Source organism: Phascolarctos cinereus, unplaced genomic scaffold, assembly GCF_003287225.1.
Source record: "Phascolarctos cinereus isolate Bilbo 61053 unplaced genomic scaffold, phaCin_HiC Scaffold_726;HRSCAF=1367, whole genome shotgun sequence".
NCBI lineage: Eukaryota > Metazoa > Chordata > Mammalia > Diprotodontia > Phascolarctidae > Phascolarctos > Phascolarctos cinereus.
Window position 1 is genome coordinate 28174078 of NW_027556098.1, and position 26969 is coordinate 28201046.

At 40.9% G+C, this 26969-nt stretch overlaps 1 protein-coding gene across 1 annotated transcript in view; it reads left to right on the forward strand.

Moving 5' to 3' along the window:
* The window catches only part of SLC9A7 (solute carrier family 9 member A7), a 197785-nt gene that overhangs the window by 150598 nt on the left and 20218 nt on the right, over positions 1-26969 (forward strand). The window contains exons 13-14 of the mRNA XM_020992885.2: positions 16147-16206; positions 24098-24161. Of these exons, the coding sequence (XP_020848544.1) occupies positions 16147-16206; positions 24098-24161 (124 nt within the window). The remainder of the gene's footprint in view (positions 1-16146; positions 16207-24097; positions 24162-26969) is intronic.

Below are 26969 nucleotides of genomic sequence, written 5' to 3' on the forward strand. Positions count from 1 at the left end.
TGATAGCTATAATGCACATAACCAAAACTCTTTAGAGTCTTTAATCAATTTTAAGAGGGTAAAGGGGTCCTGAGACCAAAACTTACCTTTGCAAGCATTTATTTAGTACCTGCCGTTCTAGGTGCTGGGGATATAACAATGAAACAGAACGTACCCTCAAGGATCTTATATTTTTATCAGGGGATTCAATATGTATGTTTACAACATAGGGCAGCTAGGTGGCGCCATAATGCATAGAGCACCAGGCCTAAAGTTAGGAACACTCATCTTCCAAGTTCAAATCTGTCCTCAGACACTTACTAGCTGTGTGACCGTAGGCAAGTCACTTCACCCTGTTTGCCTCAGTTTTCTCGTCTATAAAATGAGCTGGAAAGGGAAATGGCAAACCACTTCAGTATCTTTGCCAAGAAAACTCTAAATAGGGTCGGACACGACTGAAATAATTGAACAACAACAGTGATGCACATAGAATAAAGATGATGGTGGGGAGAAGGCATTGGTAGCTAGAGCAGTGGTTGGGGTGGAGAGGTGGGGACAGGAAGAGGAAGACATGAATCAGGAAAGTCTGAGAAACTGAGAATTCTATGAGGCAGAGATAAGGAAGGAGTACTTTCCAGGCATAGAGGATAGCTTGTACTAAAGCATGGAGGTGAGAGGAGGAGTGTCCTGTAAGAAGAACCATCTTGGCTGGACTCTAGAATTTGTAAAGATGAGTATTTGACAATTGGGTTGGAAAGGTGAGTTGAAATAACCAAGTCATGAAGGGCTTCAAATGTCAAACAGAAGTGCATGTATTTGACCCTAGAAGAAACAGGAAGCCACTGGAGTTTATTAAGCCAGGGGAATGACGTGTTCACACCTGTACTTTAAAACCAAATCTCTTTGGCAGCTGTGTGGGGGATACATTGAAAGGCTGGTTGATGAGGTAGTTGATTTCTAGTGAGTCTCTTGGCTCTAAAGTTCTGTGATTCTGAACCTTTATTTCTCATTCATAATCGTTAGTGTTGCTAGGCATAAAGACGCCTGGTTGCCTTCAACATCCCAGGTTGGATGGGGCTCTGTTGCAAGGTTTCTAGCCAGGGGAGCTGTGCGGAGTAATGTTCTTGGGAGCCAGAAGATGGCAATCTCATATGGTGGAATCATCGTGATTGGGCCTTGCGTTTTTTTTTTCCTTCTGCTGGCCTTCAAAGTGGATTCCCTTACAAATAATGACTTCCTGTAGCGCTGTTAGAAGTCTTGTGGAGGCAAAGGCCCGGACATTCTCAGCCATATTTGTGGAAGTGAGAAGGAAGCACTGTTTTGAGCCAGGAACAGAGCTGGCCCTTGGGAGAACTGTGTCCTCAGTCTGATATTTTTCTGCTGTGTTGGCAAAGTTCCCATCTTAGATTAGTAGAAAAGAGATTGTAATTTCTCACGATGTCATTTCAGCTTTATAATTTTTCCTTTGATCTGTTGCCTCTCCTGTGATAGGCAGTATGGCTTAGTGCATAGGCAAGGCTGTAACATGCATTTATGAAGCACCCACCTACTACGCGCTAGTCACTGTGCTAAGCACTGGGAATACTGAGAAAAAAGAAACAATCCCTGCCTTTAAGGAGCTCGCATTGTAATGGGGAACGTGGACACACCAAAGGAAGCCTAAAGCGGGACGGGAGGGGAGAGAGGTACCCAAGTGCCTTGCCCAGAGTCACCCAGCTAGTACCCAAGACCACAGGTTCAAAGTCCAGAACACAGGAAACAAAGGTAGGAAGGGGATTAAGAAAGACCAGCTTGGGCCTTCTCCTCCAAATGGTGGCCCTGGGAGGAACTCACTAATGGGAGATGGCAGAGAAATATTTCAGGGTAAGAGGCCCTAGGCTCTGAGGCAGCTGGGGCATGTTAGCAAAGTCTAGAAAGCCAGGAGGGGAAATACAGCTAGAGACTAGCCATAGTAATGATGGGGATGGGATCTGGACCCCAAAAAGGAAAAGCCCTGGACTTTCCGTGAGGCTATAATCCACTCAACTGGCCTTTCATTGTGGCTGCATCCAATCTCCCAATTCAGCTCTGTTACCTCCCAGATGGCCCCTGGCCACTTCCCACCTTTAATCCTATCTAGACTCCATTCTTCCAGGTCCAAGTCCCTGGTGATCTGTTACCTCAGTCACCCCAGTTTACTAGCCATCCAGATCCTCCCTAGACCCCTCCTCACAGTCACCTCAGAATACTGGGCCACTCCTAGATCCCTCCCACAGTCTTTCTGTATATAAGATCCATCTGGGCCGCCATTAAGGTGTGCCCATAATCTGGCCCATGGCTCAGATTCAGTCTAGTAGACCTTCTCTGGCTGTGTGACCCTGAGCCCTTAACTTCAATGTCCATAGGCAACTCTTTAAGACTTAAAATTATCAAGCAGATACTGATCCACACTGATAGAGAGAGTTTCCCTATTGAAGGTCTGGTCCAAAATATTCTATTGTAGCTGAAATCATGACCAGATTGTATGGGTGAGCAGAATCTGAGTGAAGGTTCATGGGAAGTTACCACTTCCCTGGCCTTGGTTTCCTCATCAGCAAAATGAGGAAGGTGGAAAGAATGACATGCAAGGTCTCTTCCAGCTCCAATATTCTGTAACTAGCCAATATAGATTCATTGTCAGCAACAGGATTTTTTTCTTTGAGGGGGAATAAGAGATAATTTTATGAAAGTGGAAAAGGACCATTTCCTCTACTCTACTGTCTACACCCTGAATATCACCAGTTTATCCTTTTTATCTTACAGCCTAGGATCCCCATTAAAACAAAGAACTTCCCTGGAAGAGGTGACACTTTAATATGTTAACACACATTTTATTAGGTAATTTCAGGGCCTTTTTAGAGTGCTGATTTTGATTGGGGGAAAATACAGTCCTTATCACCAAGTGGAGGGTAAAGAGAGAGAGAGAGAGAGAGAGAGAGAGAGACAGGAGTGCTCCACCACACGCAAGCTTCACCACACCTACCTTGCATTATTGGTGAGGGCAAATTGATTTATCTCTTTTAAATTAATGACTAGCTTAAGGTTGTATAACAGCTTCTCACAAAAGGTTGAGAACTTACATTCAAATGACTTGTCAGAGTTCTGGGGATAACAGATGATTGAAGAGCTCAAAACTAATAAGATTCTACATTGTTATTCTCTCAACTCAAGGTACAAGCATAGGTATGCATGTGTATGTGTATATGTATGTGTGTATATGTAGTATACGTATCTATATATATAGTGTGTTTATATGCACATGTGTATATGTATAGATCCATATACAGAGATATACATATAAACATACATATACACATACATGATACATACATACATATATATACATACATACATACATACATACATATAATGGACAGGTAGGGAACATAAGTATAGGGAGCCCCTAGTGAGAAACCCCTTCTGCTAATGCAGATTAGTCCCTGCTCTGAAACTTAAGGAGGCAGCTAGATGGTTCAGTGGTTAGAGTGCTAGACCTGGAGTCAGAAAGACCTGAGTTCAAATCCAGCCTCAGATATTTACTAGCTGTTTGATGCTGGGCAAGTCACTTAACCTCTGTTTGCCTTAATCCACTGGAGAAGGAAATGGTGAGCTACTCTAGTATCTTTGCCAAGAAAAGTCCATTATGTGGTCACAAATCGTCAGACACAACTGATCAACAATGATATGCAACTTAAAGTTTCAGAGGGTTGCCTGAGATGCTGAGATAGTAAGTGATCTGTCAGTCAGATGGCACAGCTAGTCAATTTAGCAGTAGATGCAACGCTGGACCTCAGTTCAAATGCAACTTCACACACTTACTGTATGACCCTGGGGCAAGTTATTTAATATCTCTCTCAATGTCTTCATCTATAAAATGGGTATAATAATAGCACCTACCCCCCCCGGGGTGTGAGGATAAAATGAAATAATATAAGGTGTTTCATAAACATTTAAACTCTATATAAATATAGCTGTTATAATTATCATATATTATTAATGTCCAAAGTTACATAGCTAGTTGTGCCCAGAGGCAAGATTTTCTAATTCTGAGTCTGGCTTTCCATCCACAACTCCCTGCTGCCTCTCAGTACAAGTGTTATATTTTATATTTGTCTCCATTTTATATTTGAGGAAACCAAGCCCTAGAATGGTTAAGTGACTTGTCCATGGTCACATTTATTATTAAATGTTGGAACTGGGACTGAAATCTGGGCCTTCTGCCTCAAAATCCAATGTTCCTTTCACTGCCCTATGTCAACATTTCTCAATGTAGATCTTACATGGACAATTTATAGGGAGGAGGTTATTTGTTCTTCCTTTAGAAAGTAATAAAGGTTATTCTAAAGATGTTGAAGTAAATGTATGACAGAATCTTCCCAAGAGAGCACCCTCAAGCTGTGTCCCCTCTCCACTGAGGAGAGAACATAAAATGGGTTCAGGCATGTAGATACTGGGTTATCTCTAAGAAAGAACTTGAGAGACAAGATGTCCAGAAGCAGCACATTTGACTAGTGGAGGCAGAATCAGAGAATCCTAGAGCTGGGAGGGAGCTCAGAAATCATTTATCTAGTTCATCCTTTATGCCAGCGCTCCTCAAACTTTTTGGTCTCAGGACTCTTTAATACACTTTAAAATTATTATGAACACCCCAAAGAACTTCTGTTTTTGTGGGTTATGTCTATTGATATTTATTATATTAGCAACTAAAACTGAGAAATTTTAAAAACATTTAAACTCATTATAAATTAATTAAATCCATTATATATTAGCTTAACTAAAATATTTTTATGAAAAATAACTGTATTTTCCAAAACAAAAAATATCAAGAAGAATGGCATTGTTTTCCATGTTTTTGCAAATCTCTAATGTTCAGCTATTTTAATAGAAGACAGCTGGGTTCTCATGTTTACTTTTACATTCACTTTGTTGCAATATGTTATCTTCGTTGAAATATATGAAGTATATGAAGAAAATTTGTTTTGGTAGAAGTATATTTATATAAAGTATCTGTTTGGTATGAAGTATATGAAGGAAATTTGTTTTAGATGAAGTTTATGAAGAAAATATGGCCTCACACAAATATATAGTCAGAAAATGCAAGAGCATTTTAATAGGCAAATAATGTCTTAGGATTATTATGAAAAATTGTTTTGACCTCACAGACTCCCTGAAAGGAACCTAAGAATCCTCAGGAATCCACAGACCACACTTTAAGAATCACTGCTTTAATCTAAGATCTGATTGCATTGCTAATCTACTAAAGTATATTCTGTAACTCTACATCACTTAATGAACAAAGTATAAACTTTGCTGGGCAGCTGAGTGACGCAGTGGGATGGAATGCCAGGCCTAAAGTCAGGAAAACTTGAGTTCAAATCTGGCCTCAGACACTGACTAGCCATGTGACTTTGGGCAAGTCGCTTAACCCTGTTTGCCTCAGTTTCCTCATCTGTAAAATGAACTGGAGAAAAAAAAAATGGCAAACCACTCCAGTATGTTTGCCAAGAAAACCCCAAATGAGGTCACAAAGAGTTGGACACGACTGAACAGCAACCTAAATTCTTTAACTTAGGTTTCAAAGACCTCAGTAGTTGGGGTCCAGCCTACCCTTGCAGACCACTCTGATTCATGTGCTCTGCATTTCAGCTGAACTGGACTACTCTCTGCCCCATTGATGCCCTAACATTTCTCTTGTCTCCATGTCTTTCCTGTAGCAGAGTGGATGGAGCTTAATTTGGAGTTAGAAGATCTTGCCTTATACAATTATTCTTTGACCCCAGGCAATTCACTTGATCTCTCAGCCTCAGTTCCTTATTTCTGCAAAATAAGGATAATAATAACTGTAGTGTTTGCCTCATACAATCATTGTGATGATCAAATGAGATTGCATATATAATATATAAAAATATATACACATGTATGTACACACACAAACTTTTAGCAAAGTGCTGTATTGCTGTTTTGGGTGGTTAGGTGGCACAGTGTGCCTGGCCTGGAATAAGAAAGACTCCTCGTGAGTTCAAATCTGCCTCAGAAACTTACTAGCTGTACAGCCCGGTGCAAGCCACTTAACCCTGTTTGCCTCCATTCCTTATCTGTAAAATGAGCTAGAGAAGAAAATGGCAAACTATGGCAGTATCCTTACCAAGAAAAACCCCAAATGGGCACGTGAAGAGTCAGACACGACTTTAAAAAAATGACTTAAATAGCTGTTTACTATTGTTATACCCAAAATAGACTTGACTCTCGCTCTCATTTGAAGGTGGAAAACCCTGTTTTCCTTCAAAGCCTATCTTGGCTACCACCCATGTCCTCTCTTCTCTCCTCCACTTTCTTAGAGATAGCTCTTTTTTGGAACCACCCCTTCTTGTAATTCTCATCCTCTACTGTGGATCTTATTTATGTTTATATACATTTCCTGATACTGGATCATAAGTTCTTTGTGATCACAGCTTGTCATATCTCTTTGCATCCTCAGCACAATAATGTTGGTATGAATTGAATTTGTTGAATTATGAATCCTCTTTGCTACTATGACAGTAACATGAGAATAGTTGAGTACTATTTTGTGTGAATTCTTCTTCAACACAGACCATAAGACCTTCTGGGCCTTATTTATTTGTTTGTTTATTTATTTGGGCAAGGCAATCTGGGTTAAGTGACTTGCTCAGGGTCACACAGCTAGGTAAGTGGCAAGTGTCTGTGACCAGATTTGAATTCAGGTCCTTCTGACTCCAGGGCCAGTGTTCTGTGCCTTATTAAATGGCCCTTATGATTTACTGTGAACAGAAAAATATATAAGAACCTACTGACCAGCTTTCTGGTGGTAAGCCAGAAATTTAATTCAACAGTTCATTGGATGGTAGAGACATAGTCCATCGCCATCTGGCACTCAATACACATACTCATAGCTGTAATAGCTATTAATATAATGACAGTTAACATGTATATAGTGTTTTAAAGTTTACAAAATGTTTTCCATATTTCATTCTCACAACTCTTTAAGGTAGATGCAGTTATTATTCCCATCTTACAGATGAGAAAACTGAATCTGAGAAAGTTTGAGTGATTGCCCAAGGTCACTCAGGTAGTAGATGCCTGAGACAGGATTCAAACCCGGGTCTCACTGATTCCAAGTCTAACACACAGCACACAGGCTGCATTGCATCCTGCAGCACTCTGGAGGGTGACCTGAACCAGATTAAAATGTAATAGAAAAAAAATATCAAAATAAGTAAAAACATCAAGTATAGTAACATTACATTTTAAAACTAAGTCAATTTGTGACCCTCAGGGATCCTTATGTATGCTTTAGTAGGTTTCTATTTGAATTTGCACTGCACTCTATTTTGTCTCTACGTCCACTAGAATGGCTCTCCAGTTTTCTGTTTCATAAACTACCTCACAACCAGCCTAAGAGATAGGTTATCACCCCTCTTTTATATTTGGCCGAAAGTTGGGTTCAGAGAGGTTTAGGACTTGCCCTGTATCACATAGTAGCTGTTGTTGTTTAGCCATTTTCAGTGATGTCCAACTCTTCTTGACCTCATTTGGGTTTTTCTTGGCAAAGATACTGGAGTGGTTTGCCATTTCCTTCTCCAGCTTATTTTACAGAAGAGGAAACTGAGGTCAACAAGATGAAGTGACTTGCTCAGGGTCACAGAGCTATTAAAGTATCTGAGGCCAAATTTGAACTCAGGAACAGGAGTCTTCCTGACTCTAGGCCCAATGCTCTATCCACTGTGCCACCCAGCGACCCTATCACATATCTAGTAAATGGCATAATCAGGATTCAAAATGGCTCTTCCCAATCCAAAACCAGTACTCTTACCACTGTAACTTTGCTGCATCTACACCATCCAGGTCAAGCAATTATCTAGCGTCTGCTTGAACAAATATTGGATGACTACATAATACTTGTTCCTTTCTAGCATATACCTGTGATCGGGCTTATTCATGCTTCAGCCTAATTTTGGCTGTTTAAAAATACATAACAGGGTACCAAGTTACCCTGCTGAGAATAGGAAGCTTTAGGGTCACTTTGTCTTTGCTTGGGATGCAACTAAAAAAGCATAAAATCGTAGGTTTCTTGTTTCCTTTATCAGCAGAAATGTATTCAGAAACATCCTTGGACCTGTCTGAACCATGTAGGCCCCCACTGAAGTTTTCTCCATGGTTCCAGTTTTTCCTTATGAACATTATGGATTGTTGTGTATTATGTGATAATGTTTTTATGTCCAGGAGTTATTGAAAGAGCCTTTTCTATTTTATCTACAGAGGAGTACTGGCAGCATTAGGGAGAGATTATACTCTATGACTTAATTTAAGGATTAAAAAAACTTTGAATAGATTTTTTAAAAATCCACATGTGCATGTATGCTTATTCAGTTGAGATGAAGGCAGGAAGAAGCAGAGGTTTGCAATATCACAGGTCCTTTGCGTAATCTTTAGGCAAAAACAGATGCAGCAGTTAATCTGGGCTCTAAATACTAAGTATGAAGCCCCAAGCCTTATAAAGGTGGGCAGGAAACAGTGATAGACAGGGCTATCTGGCCACTTGAGGTCTGTTTCTTCTGTGGCTGATAAAAAATAAAGAGCCCTTTTCTCAAAGGTTTGCTTTTATGAGCAGTTCAGCATGGACATACAATGAAATTAAGCCAGGGGGTTTGAAAAGCTATGACTTTCATGACTCATGGACTCCTGGACTCCTGCTGTTAGCTGTTCCAGGTGTGTGTTGATTTGTTTGTTCATTTTGTTCTCTTTTTAAAATCAAACCTGAACAGAATTCTTGAGGGCATTCGTGACTTCCCTGTGAGAGCCAGGAAGAAATCACAGTGATAGACCAGTCAGTGTTCTGTGTCAGGTTCAGTTACAGGTCAGGTTAGGAGTAAAACAGCTGGCCACCCCGCTGGAATGCACCACCTGCTTTGGGCGTTAGGGGACCAGACAAAGGGAAAGAGGCTAGGTGAGGGCTGTACAGCATTTGAAAAGCAGACTCAGCCTTGGGACAGGAGAGAGGGAAGCCAGATCATTATAAAATTTAAAATCGTAAATCCTCTAAGTAATTCCCACCCATCCCCTTCTTTTCAACAGGAAAAGTAAACAAATTCTTTAGAGTTCTGGGGAAGTGAAAGGGGGCAGGGAATAAGCATTTATATAGACTGTACTATGTGCCAGGCTGTGTGCCAAACACATTATAAATATCATCTCACTTGATCCTCACAGACGTTGTCATTACCTCCATTTTACAGTTGAGGAAACTGAGGCAAACAGAAGTTAAGTGACTTGCCCAAGGTTGTACAACTGCTAAGTATCAGAGGCCAGATTTGAACTCAGGTCTTCCTGACTCCAGTACTCTATTGATTGTGCCACCTATCTGCCTAGGGAAACAACAGGTAGTTGAATTTACCAAGTTTATAATAGATGCTATTTAGTTCTGCCTCAGCTAAGTACTGTAACCTGAGCCTAAAATAATTTTGAAGTCTCCTCTTTTTGGGGCAGGAGGGGGAGCAGAGTTGCAGTGTGGGACCAGATTTCTCGAATTCCCTAATAGTAATAATGATAGCTCACATAAATACTTTTCCCACAACAACCTCATATGATGATAGTACATGTGTTATTATTCTCCTTTTACAGATGAGGAAACTATAGAAAAAGCAAGTGATGTTCCCAGAGTCACACAGCTAGTAAGTGTTAGACCCCGAATTCAAATCCAGGTCTCCTCACTACAAGTCTAACACTAAACATGAGAACAACAGGCCACTTTCAGGGACTGCCTTACATTCAGTTCCCATAGAATGATTCTTTTTGATTGTTAACTGCCACATAGAGTGGAGGTTGTTACTGCAGGATTTTGTGGTTTCCTGGCACTTCTTTGAAATTCTGTCAAGAGCAGCTATTGGAACCCCACATACTGCACAGAATTGAAGGATGTTACTGTATCCGTTGACTTTGTTCTTTGGTACGGAAGCCCAGAAGTAGAGCAGTAAATCTAAGTAATAGAGAAATGGCAATAATTGTCAGAATTGAATAGCCCAGGGAAACTTATTCTAGGAGGTGAAGTGGCCAAGTTTGTGCAGCATACACGATGTATTTTTGTAACTTTCTTTCATACAGTAGTCTTACTGAGCTCATTTAATGAAACCTTTCATTGTGAATAAAAAGAGATTAAAATGGAGGTTGAGGCAGAGTTGCATAGTAGATAGAGAGCAAACCTTGTAAACACCCGGACTATACTATCCACCATACTTACCAGCTCTGTGACCACAGCCAAGTCACTCACCCTCTCTTAGAATTAGTTTCTTCATCTGTAAAAGTAGGATAACACCTATTATACCTATCTCATAAGAGGCAGGGTGGCACAATGGATAGAGATCCTACTTGGGAGTCAGGAAAATGGGTTCAAATCATGTAACCCCTGACACACACTGGCTGCATGACTCTGGGCAAATCACTTAACCTCTCAGTGTTGTTTTTTCAGTCATTTTCAGTCATGTCCAACTCTTTGTGACTCCATTTGGGGTTTTCCTTGCAAAGATACTAGAGTGGTTTGCCATTTCCTTCTTCAGCTCATTTTACAGATGAGGAAACTGAGGCAAACAAGGTTACGTGACTTACCCAGAATCACACAGCTAATAAGTATCTGAGGCTGGATTTGAACTCATTAAGATGAGTCTTCCTGACTCCAAGCTCAGTGCTCTATCCACTCTGCCACCTAGCTGCCCCCAGGTAATTCCCCAAGTCTCAAATTATGGAATAGTTCCCCACTTGCATTAGAGGTTATTTCACCACTAAGAGTTCCCTATATTGGTGAAATCACACATCTGGTCCAAAAAAAAAAAGGACCTGCCTCATAGGCTTGTGCTGAGACTCAAATGAGAAAATGTTTTGCAAACTTTAAAGAGTTATGTAAACATCACTTATTACCAGTTACTAGTCAGTTGTCTTTGCAGGCTATCAGTAAGTTAGTCTACATGCATTTATTATGCCTTTACGATATACCAAGTACTGTGCTGTGTACAGAGGAAGCAAAGAAAGGCAAATAAAACAAATCATAGTCCCTGCCCCCAAGGACTGAGTATAAATTCTAATGTAAGTATTTAGGTATATGGGAGATATGTATAGAGTCTTGTCTCAGCCCTATCAGACGGACATTTGGGATTTTCTTGGCAAAGATACTGGAGGGGTTTGCCATTTCCTTCTCAGCTCATTTTCCAGATGAGGAAACTGAGGCAAACAGAATGAAATGACTCACCCTGGGTCACAGGAATACTCAGTGTCTGAGGCCAGATTTGAACTCAGAAAGACTCATCTTCCTGACTCCAGACATGGCGCTCTATCCAGTGTGCCACTAGCTGCCCCATGTACAGAGTAGATGATGGTTGCCCTAAAGGAGAAGGCTTTTGCAGCTGGGGGAATTAGGAAAGACCTGCTGTAGAAGGTGAGATTTGAGCTGAACCTTGAAGAAGAGGTAGAAATGATAGGGGCAAAATGTTCCAGGCATGAAGGACAGCCAGTTTAAAGGAACAGAGACAGGAGATGGAGTGTCATTTTGAGAAACTACAGGTAGGTCAATATGCCTGGATCATAGAGTGTATAGAAGAGAGAGTAAGGTGTAAGAAGGCTGGGAAGGTAGGAAGGAGCCAGGTTATAAAAAGCTTTAAATAACAGGCCTTATTTTGTTGTTTATTTGTTGTTTAAACATCTGTTTTGGAATTTTACTGGGTCATGTTGACACAATCTTTGCAGTAACTTGTGGTATATTTTTCTTTTTCTTTGTAAAGGCATGCTGATAGCAAATAAATTCCTTTATAAAAGGTATCACACAATTTCAGAACTCTGGAATCACTGCACAGGATGCTGTAACAGAGAATGATTTTTTTTGGATAAATAGAATGAATATTTTTTGCCATCAACCATTATTTTTTAAAATATTTCCCTTTGTCGCTCTTCTTCATACCACAAACTTCATATCTCTTTAGTGACTTACTCCAAACCCAAACCCTTCTTCCCAAAGCAGCTGCTCTTAGGCAAGTAAGGGCCCAACATCTGGAATTTCTAGGACACCACTTCGCTTTGACTAGCTCACAGTGTGATGAAAAATCATTCCTGGGACAAGGTTTATGAGGAACAAGAGGAAGACTCTGTATTTGATCCTGGAGGTGATAGGGTACCATGGAGCTCAATGAACAGAGAGGATGGCACGTTTAGACCTACATTTTGTATAAAATCACCTTGGACAGCTGAGTGGAGAGTGGATTGGAGTAAAATGAGACTTGAGGCAGGAGGTTAGAAGGTCATTATGCTAGATTCAGTGAGAGCTGACAAGGGACTTGAACTGTGGTTGGTACATGAGTGGAGAGAAGAGGACATGTACAGGAGATGTTGGAAAGGTAGAAATGACAAGATTTGACAATGGCTTGTATATGTGGGGTGAGTGAGAGTGAGTAGTCAAAAATGACCCCAAAGCAGTAGGCCTGGGTGCCTGGAGAGAGGATAGTAATGTCTTCCACAATGATAGAGAAGTTTGGAAGGGGATGACGTTTGAAGGGAGGGGAGGGGAAAAGAATGAATTCTGTTTTATAGATGCCTACTAGACATGCTTTTTAAATATCCAAAAGATAGCTGGAGATGTGTGACTAGCACAGAAAGGAGACTAGGGCAAGAGTATTCTATCTGAGAATCATCTGCGTAGAATGATCATTGAACTTGAGCTAATGAAATCACCAAGTGAAATAGTATAAAGGAGAAAAGAGAAGAGGGTCCAGGGCAGGTTGTGAAGAGAGAATATCAAATTTCCCACTTAGTAAGGTTTTAAATATGACAATGAAAAAATACTACTTGAGTATTTTTAAAGGTTGGGTGGCTAGGTGGCGAACTGGTTAGAGCACCAGGCCTAGAGTCAGGAAGACTCACCTTCTGAGTTCAAATCTGGACTCAGATACTTCCTAGCTGTGTGACCTTGGGCAAATCACTTAGCCCTGTTTGCCTCAGTTTCCCCATCTGTAAAATGAACTGGAGAAGGAAATGGCAAACTACTCTAATGTCTTTACCAAGAAAATTCCAAATAGGGTCACAAGGAGTTGGACACAACTTAAAAGCAACTAAACAACGTTTAAAGGTATCATTACTGCTCTTGATAACAAGACAACATCTTACTCCCAACTTTTCCTTAATAATATGTATGGCTGCTTACAGACTCAAAACCCTTTTTGGTTTCTAGACCCTCAAACATGTAATTTGAGTGGAAATGATTGTTTTCTCAGACTCTGAATAGGATTGAGATTTTCTCTGCTCAATGGTGCTCCAAGAGACTCAAAGGTTGAAGTGGGAATTTGTTTCTGGCTGGCATGGTTCGTTCCCATTCATTCCACAAGATACAATGATAGTCATCTACCATCTTTATTTACTTGCATTCATGTGTTTGTAACTTATAGTGACAGTTATTCCAAGTAATAGTTTGTTCCAAATTAAATGGCCTATTGGACAGGGTTCTCTAAGATCTTTATTTCTTATCAGTTCAAGCCATCTGACAGACTCTCTTCCTGTCATTCCAAAAGATACCCAACCACAGTCTTGTGCTTTGATAAGAAGTTCGTTGTGAATAGGAGGGTGAGAGCCTTGTGCAAAGCCATCTTTTTAATAGCGAGGTGTTATTCTCAACATAATATCCGAAAGGAAACTGTAGCCAACTCTTGACTATTTGAGATAATTCAGGAGAACTTTGCTGAAGAGTTGGTGAGCAATAAATGCTTGTAAATGATTCAATGCGTTTATATGTAAATATTTAATTCATTTAATTTAATTTAATACCTATGTAAATATTTAATCTATTTTTATTTTGTAAAGGTAGAAATCTCCATTTATAAAAATTCTTTCAATACCTAGTCCGCAAAGTACAGCTATGACCATGGACCCAACAAAATTATAGCCATACATGTAGAAAGGATGGTTCTCATTGCTCCAAAGTGATGCACAAAGTTCCTAAAATTCACTGTCATATCATGAGACTTTGGCAAGGAAAAAGAAATGCAGCTTCTCTGTGTAACTCTCCTGGCTGCCCTGTAGTGGTAAGGTTAATGAAGAGTGAGATAATAAAAATTACTCCAAAAGTAGCCAGAATAGGAGGGAGAAGAAATTGAAAGTCTGCATGGTCTGTTTACCACCTCCTGAAAAATCAAGAATTAGAGCGCTCACTCGCGCTGTCGCGCTCTCTCTCTCACTCTCTTTCTCTTTCTCCCCTTCTCTCTCCCTGTTTCTCCTTCTTCCCTCCCTTCCTCCCTTCTTTCTCCCTCCCTCCTCTTTCCCTTTTATCCTCTCCCATCCTTGTCTTCACTCTCCTTTTTCCCCTCCTCTCCTTTCTCCCTTTCTCCCCCTCCTCCCCTCCTCTCTCTCTCTTCTTTCCGTCTTTTCTTTCCTCTCTCCTCTCTCTATACTCTTTCTTCCCTCCTCTTCCCCCCTCCTTCTATTCCCTTTCTGTTTTGTCAAAAGGAGCACAATTTTATGATTCTTTAAAAATATTAGTTAAGAGGGGAAGGGGATAAGAGAAGTGGGAGTGGGTAATAGAAGGGAGAACAGATTGGGTGAAGGGGGAATCAGAATGTAGGCCATCATGGGGCAGGGGGAGGGGAGGGGAGGGAGGGGGAGAAAATTTGGAGCTCAAAATCTTGTGGAAGTGAATGTTGAAAATTAAGAATAAATCAATGGGGGGGAAGTATTAGTTAAGATCCGTAAGTTATGGATATGGGAAAAGGGACAGACTTTAATTTCATAATCCAGAGACACCAAGATCTTATGTGATATAAATGGTGTTTTAACTGATAACACAGTGAAAGAATAAAGAAGTCCTAAAGAGGAGGATATAAACTTTGTAAACAATCCAGGCAAGTGGAGCCAATAGGCTTATTATGCAATAAGTAGCATTTGTGACAGTGTTTTTTAAGTAAAGTTTAGAGGTGCCACCAGTGCTGGTGCTCAGGAGCAGTGAGAAGCATTAGAAGCATTCAAAGAACCAAGGTATTTTTCTTGCCTTCTGTTCTGATTTTAGGAAGTGGCAGGAATCAAGACTCGGGCAGACCATTTTAAGAAGTGCCATGTGGTTGGCTCTGAGTTGAATTAGTTTGGCCTCCCACCAGAAGCACCATGTCTATTCTGTCCTCCACATTGCCTGAGGGAGGCATGAGAGTGGCAACAGTGACTCTTGCTTGGCACTGTAATGAGGATGTTGGGCATTTACTTTTCACAGCCCAGTGAGGACTGATGGTAACAGCCCTGGACTTGGAATCAGAAGAACTAGGCTTGAGTTCAGCTCCCTTACTTACTTGCTACCTTTGCCAGTCACTTAAAATCACTGAGCCTCAGTTTTCTTCTCTGCAAAATGGGGATATTAATGTTGATACTACCCCTCTGACAGGTTTGTTTGTAAATGAGCTAATGTAAACTCTTAAGTGCTATATTATAAATGCAGGCTACTATTAGTCCAGCCATTTGTCTGTATGGCTCAAGGGAGGAGAAAAGAAACCAAGTCACTATATTTAGGGCCACACAGTGAGTGGAGAAAAGACCGGAAACAAAATGTGTTAACTAGCAATTGAGCATTTGAACCTGTGAAATTCAGTTGTCTTCTTCACAACAAGCAGAAGGCTTTACCTTCATAAACATTGCCAGCATCTTTCAATAAACTGTGTGCAATTTAAATAGTAAAACCAGTTCAAATTCGTGTTTCCTTTAAAAACATATGTGCTACATAATTAACTTTTAACATTGTATTTTTGGCGCAGATGTACCTCACTTTATGCAATAAAATAAAGATATTTCTTGAGAAGTGTATTGAAAATCCAGTTGTTTTTAATATACCAAATCCTGTCTTCCCAGTCATTCTTTAATTCACCTTCGTCTGGAAGGGATTCCTAACACTGTTACGGAGCTTTAAGTTTCTCTGTGTCTTGACCTTCCACTCAGTGCTTAAAAATCCATTTATAATGTGAATTATCACCCTCTAATTCATCTGTTTGTGTATAGATTTTTATATGTTGGTTTTCTTAAACCAGACCACACCTGCATTCTCATGGGTATGGACATTTTGCCTAGTAATCCACCCAAATTGGTGTGTTCCTATCATGCTCACATTCCATTCTTGTACCGTACCAGAGTTGGTGTCCAGGACCCATCAGAAGAAGATCTCAATGAAACCCGCTGGAGGTATTTCAGGTGACATGATGAGTTTTCTGCATCATAACATTTAACTTGGGGCTTGGCTTTTCCAGTCTTTCTAATGCAAGGTTTCTTTTTTTTTTTTTCACAAAACCCCTCTCACTTTCTCTTACTGTCTCTCTCTCCCCCTTTCTCTCTCTCTCATAGTAAAAGCAAAAAGGGTTATGTTAATCCTAATCCATAACTTTGCTTCAAAGGAGCTGAATAGATCTCATTCCCAGGATTCTCTTTTCTCCCCAACTTGAGAGGTACCTCATTGTCATACATGGGTCAGATTTAGCGAGTATTCCCTTATCAAACTGAACTCTGCCTTGAATTTAGGCTATCCTCAGAAATCCAGTTGGTTTTTGAAAGACAATCTTTTGATGACCAGGCAGCAGAATCATTCTGAACTGAGCTGAGAACTGAGCTGAGCTTTCCATTTCAGTGTGGATTGACTCCTGCAAAAATGGACTGAATCTTGACTGAACACTAACTTTGTCTTATGGTTTGCATTTATTATTTCTTCGTTGCTTTTTTCCCTACCTTAGTGAATCTACACATTAAAAACAAAGCAAACAAAAAACCTCTGACCCTTACCTCCAAACAAACCAAAACTGGGTAACTAAAAGTAATACTCTCAGAGATCTCTCATATCACTTCAGTTTATCAGTTCCATCTGAAGTGTGATTCAACTGTCAGGGCCATAGAATTGGAATGACAGCTTTAATGTTTCCTGTCTTCTTCTTCCTTTTTAATATGTGTGCCTTCTTGCTGTCCTGGCTCTCCTTGCGTATAGAAGAAGCCACCTGCAAAATGTGGCTTGGAATTTGGTGTTGCCAAACTACCTCTCCCTCTGGGCAGTAGTGAAGTGGGTGTTGTCTGGCTGTCATGGACATGGCTCTTTCTGAAATGGGGTTTTGTATTTGGTCTCTAGGAAATGTGTAGTGATGACCACCAAGAGTTCATTCAGAACCAATGTAGTATTTCAATTGCTTCTGCTGTCAAATAGTTATTTTCATTCCTTTGCTGTTCTGACTTCAGACATCAGTTGCGTTTAGGGAGACCATTGCCTCAAAATCTTTCCATCTTGGAGAAATGCAGTCCTTCAGTCAAATTTATAAACCCAGATCCTCATATTCACAAAATTTTAAACCTGGGGACCTTTAGAGATCATCAAGCCTAAGCCTTCTTTCATCTGACCTCCATTCTTTTTTTTTTTTAATCATAGTGCTAATATGAAGTTTAAGGAAACTAAACTTTGAGGGGCAGCTAGGTGGCACAGTGGATCGAGCACCAGCCCTGAAGTCAGGAGGACCTGAGTTCACATGTGGCCTCAGACCAAATACTTGACACTAGCTGTGTGACCCTGGGCAAGTCACATAACCCCAACTGCCTTTAAATAAAAAAAAAAAGAAAACTAAACTTTGGGAACCATCAGCATTCTGGTTGTAGATTTGTATCCTGGGCCATTTATAAACGCTTCCATGTTCATCCTCTACAAAATGAGGCCCCATGCAGACCTCCACATTTCTTTTTTTTTTTTAAATATGAAACAATTGGGGTTAAGTGACTTGCCCAGAGTCACACAGCTAGTGAGTGGTATGTGTCTGAGGCCGCATTTGAACTCAGGTCCTCCTGACTTTAGGGCCGGTGCTCTAGCCACTGCATCACCTAGCTGCCCCCACATTTCATAGTTTAAAAAAAAGAGTCATTGATATTATCCTATATGTCCTTCCAGTAAATGAAAAGTAAAATTTCAATGCAGCATTTTATATGCCCATCATACAATGTGCTTTCTAGATAACCTTCAGGTTCCACACTGAATTGGTAGGAAAACTGACCTTCAGGACTATGTTAAAAGGAGTTTACAAACGTCTTGAGGTATTTTGTTCAGGAATGAAATAACTTTTGCCTGATGGATTCTTTTTCCAGATGAAATCTGCTTAAGTTTTGACCTGCTTTGGATTTTTTTGTCTTTTGGCATAAAGGTCCTTTCTATATTCATCTTCTCTCCTAATAAAGGCAGGAAAGACCAGGATTTGTTTATTGGGGGGGGAGTTTTTTCCTGGTGCTCTGAAGAGATTAACTTTAGTATATCAGAAGATTTGCTAGAATGTTTCAGAATAATAACACTCAGAGTGTAAAGTTTTAGATTATTCTAAATTACTAGCTAGGGAAAAATAATTATGGCAGACAGGGAGGCAACCAAGTAAATGTTTTCTATGTATAATTCATCGAGAGTTACAGTATTAGCATGTCACAAAATGGAAAATTAGAAAATATGAACATCCAGGAATATTATATAATACTTGGCATTTACTGTTGCCCAGCATCAAAGCAGACACACCAAGGTAAGCTCCCTGGCATATAGCCTTTCCTCCTACTCTGCAAGGATGATTTTATTCAGCCACAGTGGCTGAAATATATTGCCTTCGTGACCTCTCTATCCCTCCAAAATGTTTACCTAAGTAAAACTGGGATAAGTAAACCACAAAAGAACTCTGAAAGGAAAAAATAAATTGGCAGAGGAGTATATGTAAAAAGGAAGATGGGTAAATCCTACCTTTTTACTTTGTCTTGGTGGGGCGGGGATGGTATGGACTGATGGTATGGATAAGAATTTCAGATCTCTGTTTCAAAACCAGTTGTTAGAACCTTTCCCCTTCCTCTCTGACCCCACTGACTCCCTGAATTACCCACCAAGAGCATGGGGTCCCAGGCATTTATTCCATTCTCCTTATTCGCGGGGTAACCCATGGCATCAGGGCTAGAGTAACTACAAGAGATCCCACTGAGCTTGGGGCATCCCTGGTCTGGAAACTAGCCAAAAGCTGAAACTGCTTCTAGAGCCAGCCTGGGCCTAGCAGGCTGTTGATGACAAACATACGAGGCTGCTATCAGAAGTTAGCCACACATTCAGTCAACAAACATTTTTTACATGTCGACTGTGGGCCAAGCAAGCACTGATGCTAAGCATAAGAGATGCAAAGACAAAACCAAACCAGGTCCTGCCCTCAAGGACTTTAAAATTTAGGTAAGTAAAAAAAAAAAAGCGTGCACAGACAGGCATCGTGATATAGAGGATAGGTAGCTGGCCTGGAAGCCAGGAATCCTGGGTTCAAGTTCTGCCTCTTACCTTAGCTGTATAACCGCAAACAAATCACTTAACCTCTCATTGCTCTAGGCTGGTGTCTAAGGTCACAAATTGCTGAGAAGGTAACTACATTGGTAGAGGGGGTTTCCTCAGCCAGAAAGTCCCTTACAAGTGAAATCAAAGGTCCAGTCTCTAATTTTGTACACAGAAAATAAAATATTAGAATATATACAAAGTAATTTTAGGGGCATAGGGAATAACACTAGCAATGAAGGAGATAAGAATGGGCTTCTGAAAGGAGGTGGCACCTCAGCTGAGCTCTTTAGGGATGCTGGCAGAGGTGAGGAGGGAGAGCGTCCTAGGCAGGAGCGCATGCAAATCAACAGGCTGGAAATGGCATTCTGTGTGCAAGGGCCAGTGTCTGGAATAGAGTGAGTGAAGGGGAGTGGCAAGCAATTAGCTTGGAAAAGTGGGCTAGAACCAGGCTCTTCAGGGCTTTAAAAGGTACAGAAAAGATTCCACAGATTGGATCCTAGAGACAAGAAGGAGGCTTCCTAAGCAAGAGAGCCACATGGTTGGACCCATGCTTTGGGAATATCAATTTGGCCACTGTGTGTGTCGTGGAGGGGGATGGGGATGGGAGGAAAAATAAAGGCTGAAGAGCAAGAATGGGTAAAGTTTCAGGAAGAGCCAGAGGAAGTATGGACAACCATGGACTGTGAGCATTTGCAAGGGGCTGGTCATAGTAAAATGATGATGAAACATGAGCCAACTAATTAGATTTCCTCCCTCTCCCTTACTCTGAAGTCTTCCATGGGAGAGAAGAAAATGATAAGAAAACAAAATGTAGATCAGAGATTAAGCCTCCTTCCAGATCCATAGAGATCCAGCCCAGGCTCTTTACCCTGTCATGTCTGTGTTTGCATGGAGTTATGGACCCCTGCAAGTTGTGTTTGATATACAACGTTCAGTGAGGTGGGAGAAGAGATGGAAGGCATTATGGAAACTTTCAACAACAAAGATTGTTGGATTAAACTGAAATGTCTAATGAACTGAGGAATACTCTTTTATATTACTTTAGTTAACCTAGGTTTTACTGTATTGACTAAGAAGCTTAGTAGGAAGGAAGGAAGGAAGGGAGGGAGAGAGGGGCAAGGGAGGGAGGAAGGGAGGGAAGGAAAAAGAAAGGAAGGAAGAAAGGAAAGAAGGGATAGGAGGGAAGGAGGGGGGAAGGAAGGGAGGGAGAGAAGACGAAGAGAGAGGGGGATGGAAGGAAGAGAGGAGAAGGGAGAGAGGGCAGAAGGAAGGAAAGGAGGGAAACAAGCAGTTATTAAGCACCTACTGTTTGCTAGGCACTGTGCTCTAAACACTTTATCTAAACATTATTTCATTTGATCTTCACAACAATCCTGGGAGATAGATGCTATTATTCATATTTTACAGTTGCAAAAACTGAGGCAGAAAAAGATCAAATGACTTTCTAGGGGTCACACAACTAGTAAATGTCTGAGGCTAGATTTGAACTAAGGTCTTCCTCAGAGTTGGATTTGGTGAGGTAAGGGCTTTAATCCTGACTCTGCCTCATTCCCCTTGGACAAGTCCCTTAAACTCTCTGGGCCTAAGTTTCCTCATGTAGAGAGAATAATATATGAGGCCCCTTCCAACTCCCATTCTGTGATCCCACGAGCCTATGCATTATCTCTTTTCAGGATCTCGGTAGAATTTGTAGGTAGGTCCTTGGGTAGAGAGCCAGAGAGCATTTGTTTGATTGAAGGTTAAACTGATGCTTAGCTTAGAAGTGATGCCCAAGAAACACATGCCTGACTATTTCAATAATTTGTATTGATTGCAGCTGCTTCAAAGATGGACTTGGTTGACTAGCCAGTGCACCATGTTTTCAATATGAGTGCAACAGGGTGGTTGAGGGTATGCAGGGCCTGATTTGGCATAGATTTACTCAGTAGGTTTGTCATTCTGTTAATCTGTGCTCCTTGCCCTAATGTAGTATTTGCATTTGAGACCCATAGGGCCTGGGGGTGAGGTCTGGTTTTGCTCCTTCTTGCATGAGTAAATCCCACTGAAATTTCCAGAACTGAATGAAAACAGTCAAGACTGATTCTTAATATGATTCAGGAGTGGAGTATGGGGAGACATAGTGTTTGTGTGTTTTATTCCTTTTATTAATAGATTAGTGGAATAAATGAAAGGGAGATTAGTATTGGGCAACTTTTGCAGTATTTGTTAATATTTTTTCCCCTCTAGTGCAGGGCTCACTCAAGCAGGGTTTGTTTGTTTGGGGGGGTTTTTTCCTACCCATAAGCTTACCATCTTAACTGGGCTAAAAAAAGGAAATTCATTTTATCTTTGCCATCACAGAAAATGCTTGTAAAGGTTGAGGAGTTTGGGAGTTTCTCCCCTGCCTCTCACCCCCCCCCCAAAAAAAAATAAGCCGTACAGAATGGAAAGATTGTTACTGGCAAATCTGAACGGCTATGTTCTTGGCTGTGCTGCAACTAACAGACATGCCCTTCAGAGCCCTTCTGTCACTGTTATTTCCACAATAGCCTCTCTGTGGTCAGATCAGGACTTGCTTGTTCACCTGGCATTCTGGTGGGTAATTTGAGCAATTCTCTAGGGGTAAGCAGACTCTCTGCTCCTGTGTCCCTGCACCTGGTGCCTAGGAGATAATCAAAGTAAATTAATCCAGAGCGCAATGGCTTGTGGCCTCCCAATATTGGCTCCATAACCATGCCTGTAATACATTTGAGCAGAGGGTTTTTATCTCTCTATTTTGCATTAAAGAGTTCTAAGTATAGTTTTCATAGACATGAGTGACAGTATGATTGAATGTGCTGCCCTCCCTGAGGTCATTTCTGTACAGCAGGCATTTTTAGATGCCAGTGTAAAACCAGTGGAATTTGGCTGCTGCTTCTCTAGACAGCTCTGTGACTCCTAGATTGGATTGCTACTCATTGAGAGAGCCACCCATGCTCTCCCTCCCTCCCTTCCTCCCTCCCCGAAGGCTCAGTCTGAACACATTTGGATAGGGTTTAATCCCTGATTCTGGGCTGATGTCCAGATACACTGAGCCTCTTTGATAACAGGCTGATAGAAAACTAGCCTCCAAGCACAGCCAGAAAGTTCATCAGATTTGAGGCACCTGTAGGATATCCTACAGTGGTCCAACCATTGTTGTGAAATCTGATGCCTTAGTGGTTTTAATATATAATAACACCTGCTTCAGAAAATAGGGGGCAGTTCCTCTCCTTTGCCTTCTACATGCTCCTTTTTCAATTTCTTTGGTCACAGAATGATTAAATTAAATTAAGTGCCGGGTGGAACCTTAGGGCAGAAGAGGAAATTTGGGTCTGTGAGTGTCCATGGGCCCTAACTGGCCTGAGTACAAAAGTGTCTGGAATCACACAGGAGGTAGGAATAGTGGAAATATCACTACATGCCTGTGAACCTGTAGCACCCATGCTAACTCAAGGTGCTACATCCTTAGTCCTACCCATGTCAGCTTCCATCCCATCTCTTACCACTAGAGCAGTGTATTCCCATTTGAAGTTAGGTTTTCCCCCTGTTCCCCTTCCCCATTTTTGGTAAGAATTGGAGGGTAGAGAGAAGGACCTTTCATGAGTCATTGTCCCATTTCTGTCCCTTGGTCTTCTCCACTCTAGCACTGCCTCGTGTTATCCTTGTCATATTTCTCCTCAAAATGAAGTAAGGTGAAAGGCTTGGGGTAAGTAAGAAAGGTGATAAGTTGGTATTTAAATATCCTTAGAAATCCTCCCCATTGAGAGAGCTCAGGTGGCTCTCTCAATGAGTAGCAGTCCAATCTAGGAGTCACAGAGCTGTCTAGAGAACTGGGAAGTTGATTAAAAAGGGGGAAAATGTGGTATAATGAAAAGAGTTCTCAACTTGCAATCAAAGGACCGGGGTTTGAATCCTATCTCTGCTCTTTATCAGTTGTATGACCTTGGTCAAGCTATTTGACCTCTTGGATCCTGATCTATTAAATGAGGGAGTTGAAATTACATTGGCCTCCAAGGTCCCTTGATCCTATGACTGTCATCATAGTCTCTTTCCAATGATTAGGGAAAGTGGAGTTTATTGTTGTCATTGCTTTAAATGGACATTGATTTTCATTTTTGAGTCATTTCATTGTCATTCAGAAACCTTCATTCTTGACTCCATAATCTACCAGTTGAGCTGGACTTGGCATGCTGGGTAGCTAAGTTCAAGTTCATCTTTCCACTCTATGTGTTTTCTGGATATCAGCATATCAGGGCTCCCTAGGGAGTTTAGACTTGACTCATCATCCTTTGCTGGTCCCAGTATCAGAATGTGGTGGTTCTGAACAGGAAGGGAAAGTTATTGGAGAGGGCAGGGAGATGGCAAAAGCAAAGGTAAACCTTTGAACCACGAATCAATCCTTATATAAGACTCATCTATAGAGGAATAAAACTGTTTGCCTTGCAAGTATCACAGGAAGCTAGGCAAACACAAATTTGAATTCTTGAATGTCAACGGTGCCAACTCAGCATGGATGCCACACAAGAAATCTTCTGGCAACAAGGCCCCTACATTCTAGGAAGGGGAATGATGTGTGCTCTCTCTCTTTCTTTCTACATTTTTTCCCCCAATGACTCTTGCATGAAAGCTTTCTTGTCCTTTTAGCTAACTGCTCAGGCTGCTTTGGGAATATGATTGACATCTTGGTTACATTCAACTTAGGGTGCTTGCTACTATCTAAACATATCTTGTGTTTTCTGTTTTTCTACCTATGTTTTTCCCCTGGCATGTCTACAGAGTTGGAGTTGATCCAGATCAAGACCCACCGCCCAGCAACGACAGCTTTCAAGTCTTACAGGGGGTAAGTCAGCAATGACTTTTCTTCCTTCCCTCCTAAGGAGACAACCAGCTGTCAGAAATTGAGAGGAGAAAAATGGGATCTTCATAACTGCTCTTTCTCACCTTAGAAGAACTGGTCTATCATTCATTTACCAGCTATACCTGATTTCCCGTGTTGTTTTCCCTCTCTGCCCACTGTGGTGTTGAGTATACACTTCCTCAATGATGAAAGTGGAATTGAGAAGTGCTTAGAGACAGAGAATCTAGCTTCTGGGGACAAGGTTTGGGTGGGTCATCTGGCTTAGATTCATAACTGTGGATTTGTTTCTTAAACCAGATATGTGTATATTGCCAATAAAACTGGGCAGTTGCACTTTTTTAAAATCAGGGGTTCTTAACTAGGGGTCTCTTGGTAGAGGGAAAAAAGAGTGCTAAACCTGGAGTTAGGAAGATTTTAGTTCAAATCCAGCCTAAGACACTTACTAGCTGTGTGACCCTGGACAACTCACTGAGCCTCACTCTGCCTCAGTTTCCTCATCTGTAAAATGGGGATAATAATAGCATCTAACTGCTAGCACTTTTATGAGGATAAAATGGATTAAGAAAATTGGTAAGGTGTTTTTTAAACCTTGAAGTGCTATATAAGTACTAATTATTATTATTAATCTCTAACTGAAATTTAGCATTTCGGCATTATGTATTTTTTTTAAAAAAATACATTATTCTGAGAAAGGATCCCTAGGCTTCACCAGACTTCCAAAGAGATCCATGAAAAAAGGCTAAGAATCCCTAATTTAAATGCTGCCTCCCCTGAAACCAGCTTTGCATTAAAATTATCCTTGCATTTACCCCTTAAGGCATTCAAAGTATTTGAGATTTCCTAGACACGTTTCAATGTCTCCATCTCATAAATCAGATTGAACTGGAGAATACAGTGCTCAGGATTTTAAAAAAAATCTCTGCTATTGTCTTGTCCAACTTAAATTGGGTGTGTTTCATTCCCATTGAGAGAGTGATGGTGCACACTGATTCACTAACAGAGAAGGTTGCGTGTGACTCCTAAGTCAGCTTCCGGCCCCCTGCCTGGGAGCATAAAGCAAATATGTGGGGCATTTGGACATAAAGAGAAGCCTTTTCAAAGGGAGGCTTCAGCAATTATTTTCAGGCTGTGTAAATCAATCCTGCTCCCTCCCAAATTATGCACTGCATTTGGAGATTATGCTGAAATCGGTGGCTTGTGTCCCAAAAGAATTGATTTGAGAACTCTTGTTTTCAAAGATTCTTTTGAAAATCTGCCCTTTTGCACTTTGGCTCTGATTTAGGGCCTTAGAAAAGGAGAGCAAAGGCCTGCACCTGGAAGATCATTTAATTGAGGGAAATAGAAGACCTTTAAATTGTCTTCCCGGGAAATCTTACAAATAAGATTTCCTTGCAAGGAAGTTTCTTTTGCCTTTCTTTGTATCCCCAGTGCTTAGCACAGTGCCTGGCAATAGTGGGCACTTAATAAATGCTGACCCACTAATTTCCTTGAAAAGAATTTTCATCCCACATTTGGAAAACAGCCACAAAGTCTTGCAAAAGCAGAAACTGAAGATTCTTTTGAAGGTCTCCATTTGGGAAAAGATGTAAGTTTTTTCTGAGAAGACAGGTTAAGACCAGCTGAAAAGCTAGGGGCTTTGAGTCACTGTTCTAAAAAGTCCTATAGCTATGAAAACAGCCCAGCCTCTTTGCTACTTTCTAAGGATGTTATTATTGAATCCCCCTAATAATAATAATATAATCATAAAATAGAGAAAATAATATAATAATAAAATAGAGAAAATTAAATTTGTTCCTTCAGGGTTCATATGACTAAGTTCACTGCATAATGCATCCAGTAGGCTTTTAATAAATATTATTGTTAAAGTGTCACCAGTCTTAAAACTGGAGACATTTGAAAGGGCAGTGGATTCTTGGTCCTTCATATAACAGAGTAACTTTAACATTAAAGTGAGGGGAGCCCGTTCTGTCTCTCAGGCACCAGGAGCTCCTGAAACTTTTTTTCATTAGATGAAATTTGAGGTCAATACTGATTTAAGCACCGGCTGTATGCAGGAAGCATTGCATTGGACCTATGGGGTGAAAGCTTCCTACAACTTGTGTTCTGTTCAGCACATACATATTAAGGCCCTCCTGTGTACAGAGCTTTACTTTGATTCCCTGTTGCTACCCCTGGCTAATCAAGTCATTATTTGTCACCAGTTTCCTACAGCTCAGACTATCATTCTTCCACTTCCACCCTCAGTTTCCTACCAACGTTGGAATTTGTTGAGGTCAGGCACAGATAAGGATTAGCAGCCCTAAAAGTTGTTAGTTATTTGCATTGTGAAAATTCTCTAAATAAATAAATAAGAGAATTCTTCTGAGCTCCTTTTGCAGATATTATGGGGGAGGTATTCCCTGGACTACAGATACCAACCAAAGGCCTCTGGTCAACTATGTTATGTGAATGAATCATACTCCCTCCCAAATGTTGCACCACATTTGGAGATTATGCTGAAATGCGCAATTTGTGTCCCAGAAGAATTGATTTGAGAATGCTTGTTTTCAAAGATTCTGGCACCAGAAGCTGGGGCCCACCTTGTGGGCCCACGGCAGAAGCTCAGCTCCACAGGGACAGGTTATATAGGGGTAAAGAGGGAAGTTGTATTTTGAGTCTCCACTCCTTCCCAATCTCTCTTAGAAATATCACATGCCCCCGTGTAGGAAGAGACTTACCATTGCTTTTAATCCATGCTTAATGTTCTAGTTTTTCTTAGGTAATAGTGGACAGCAGTGATCATAGGCACGA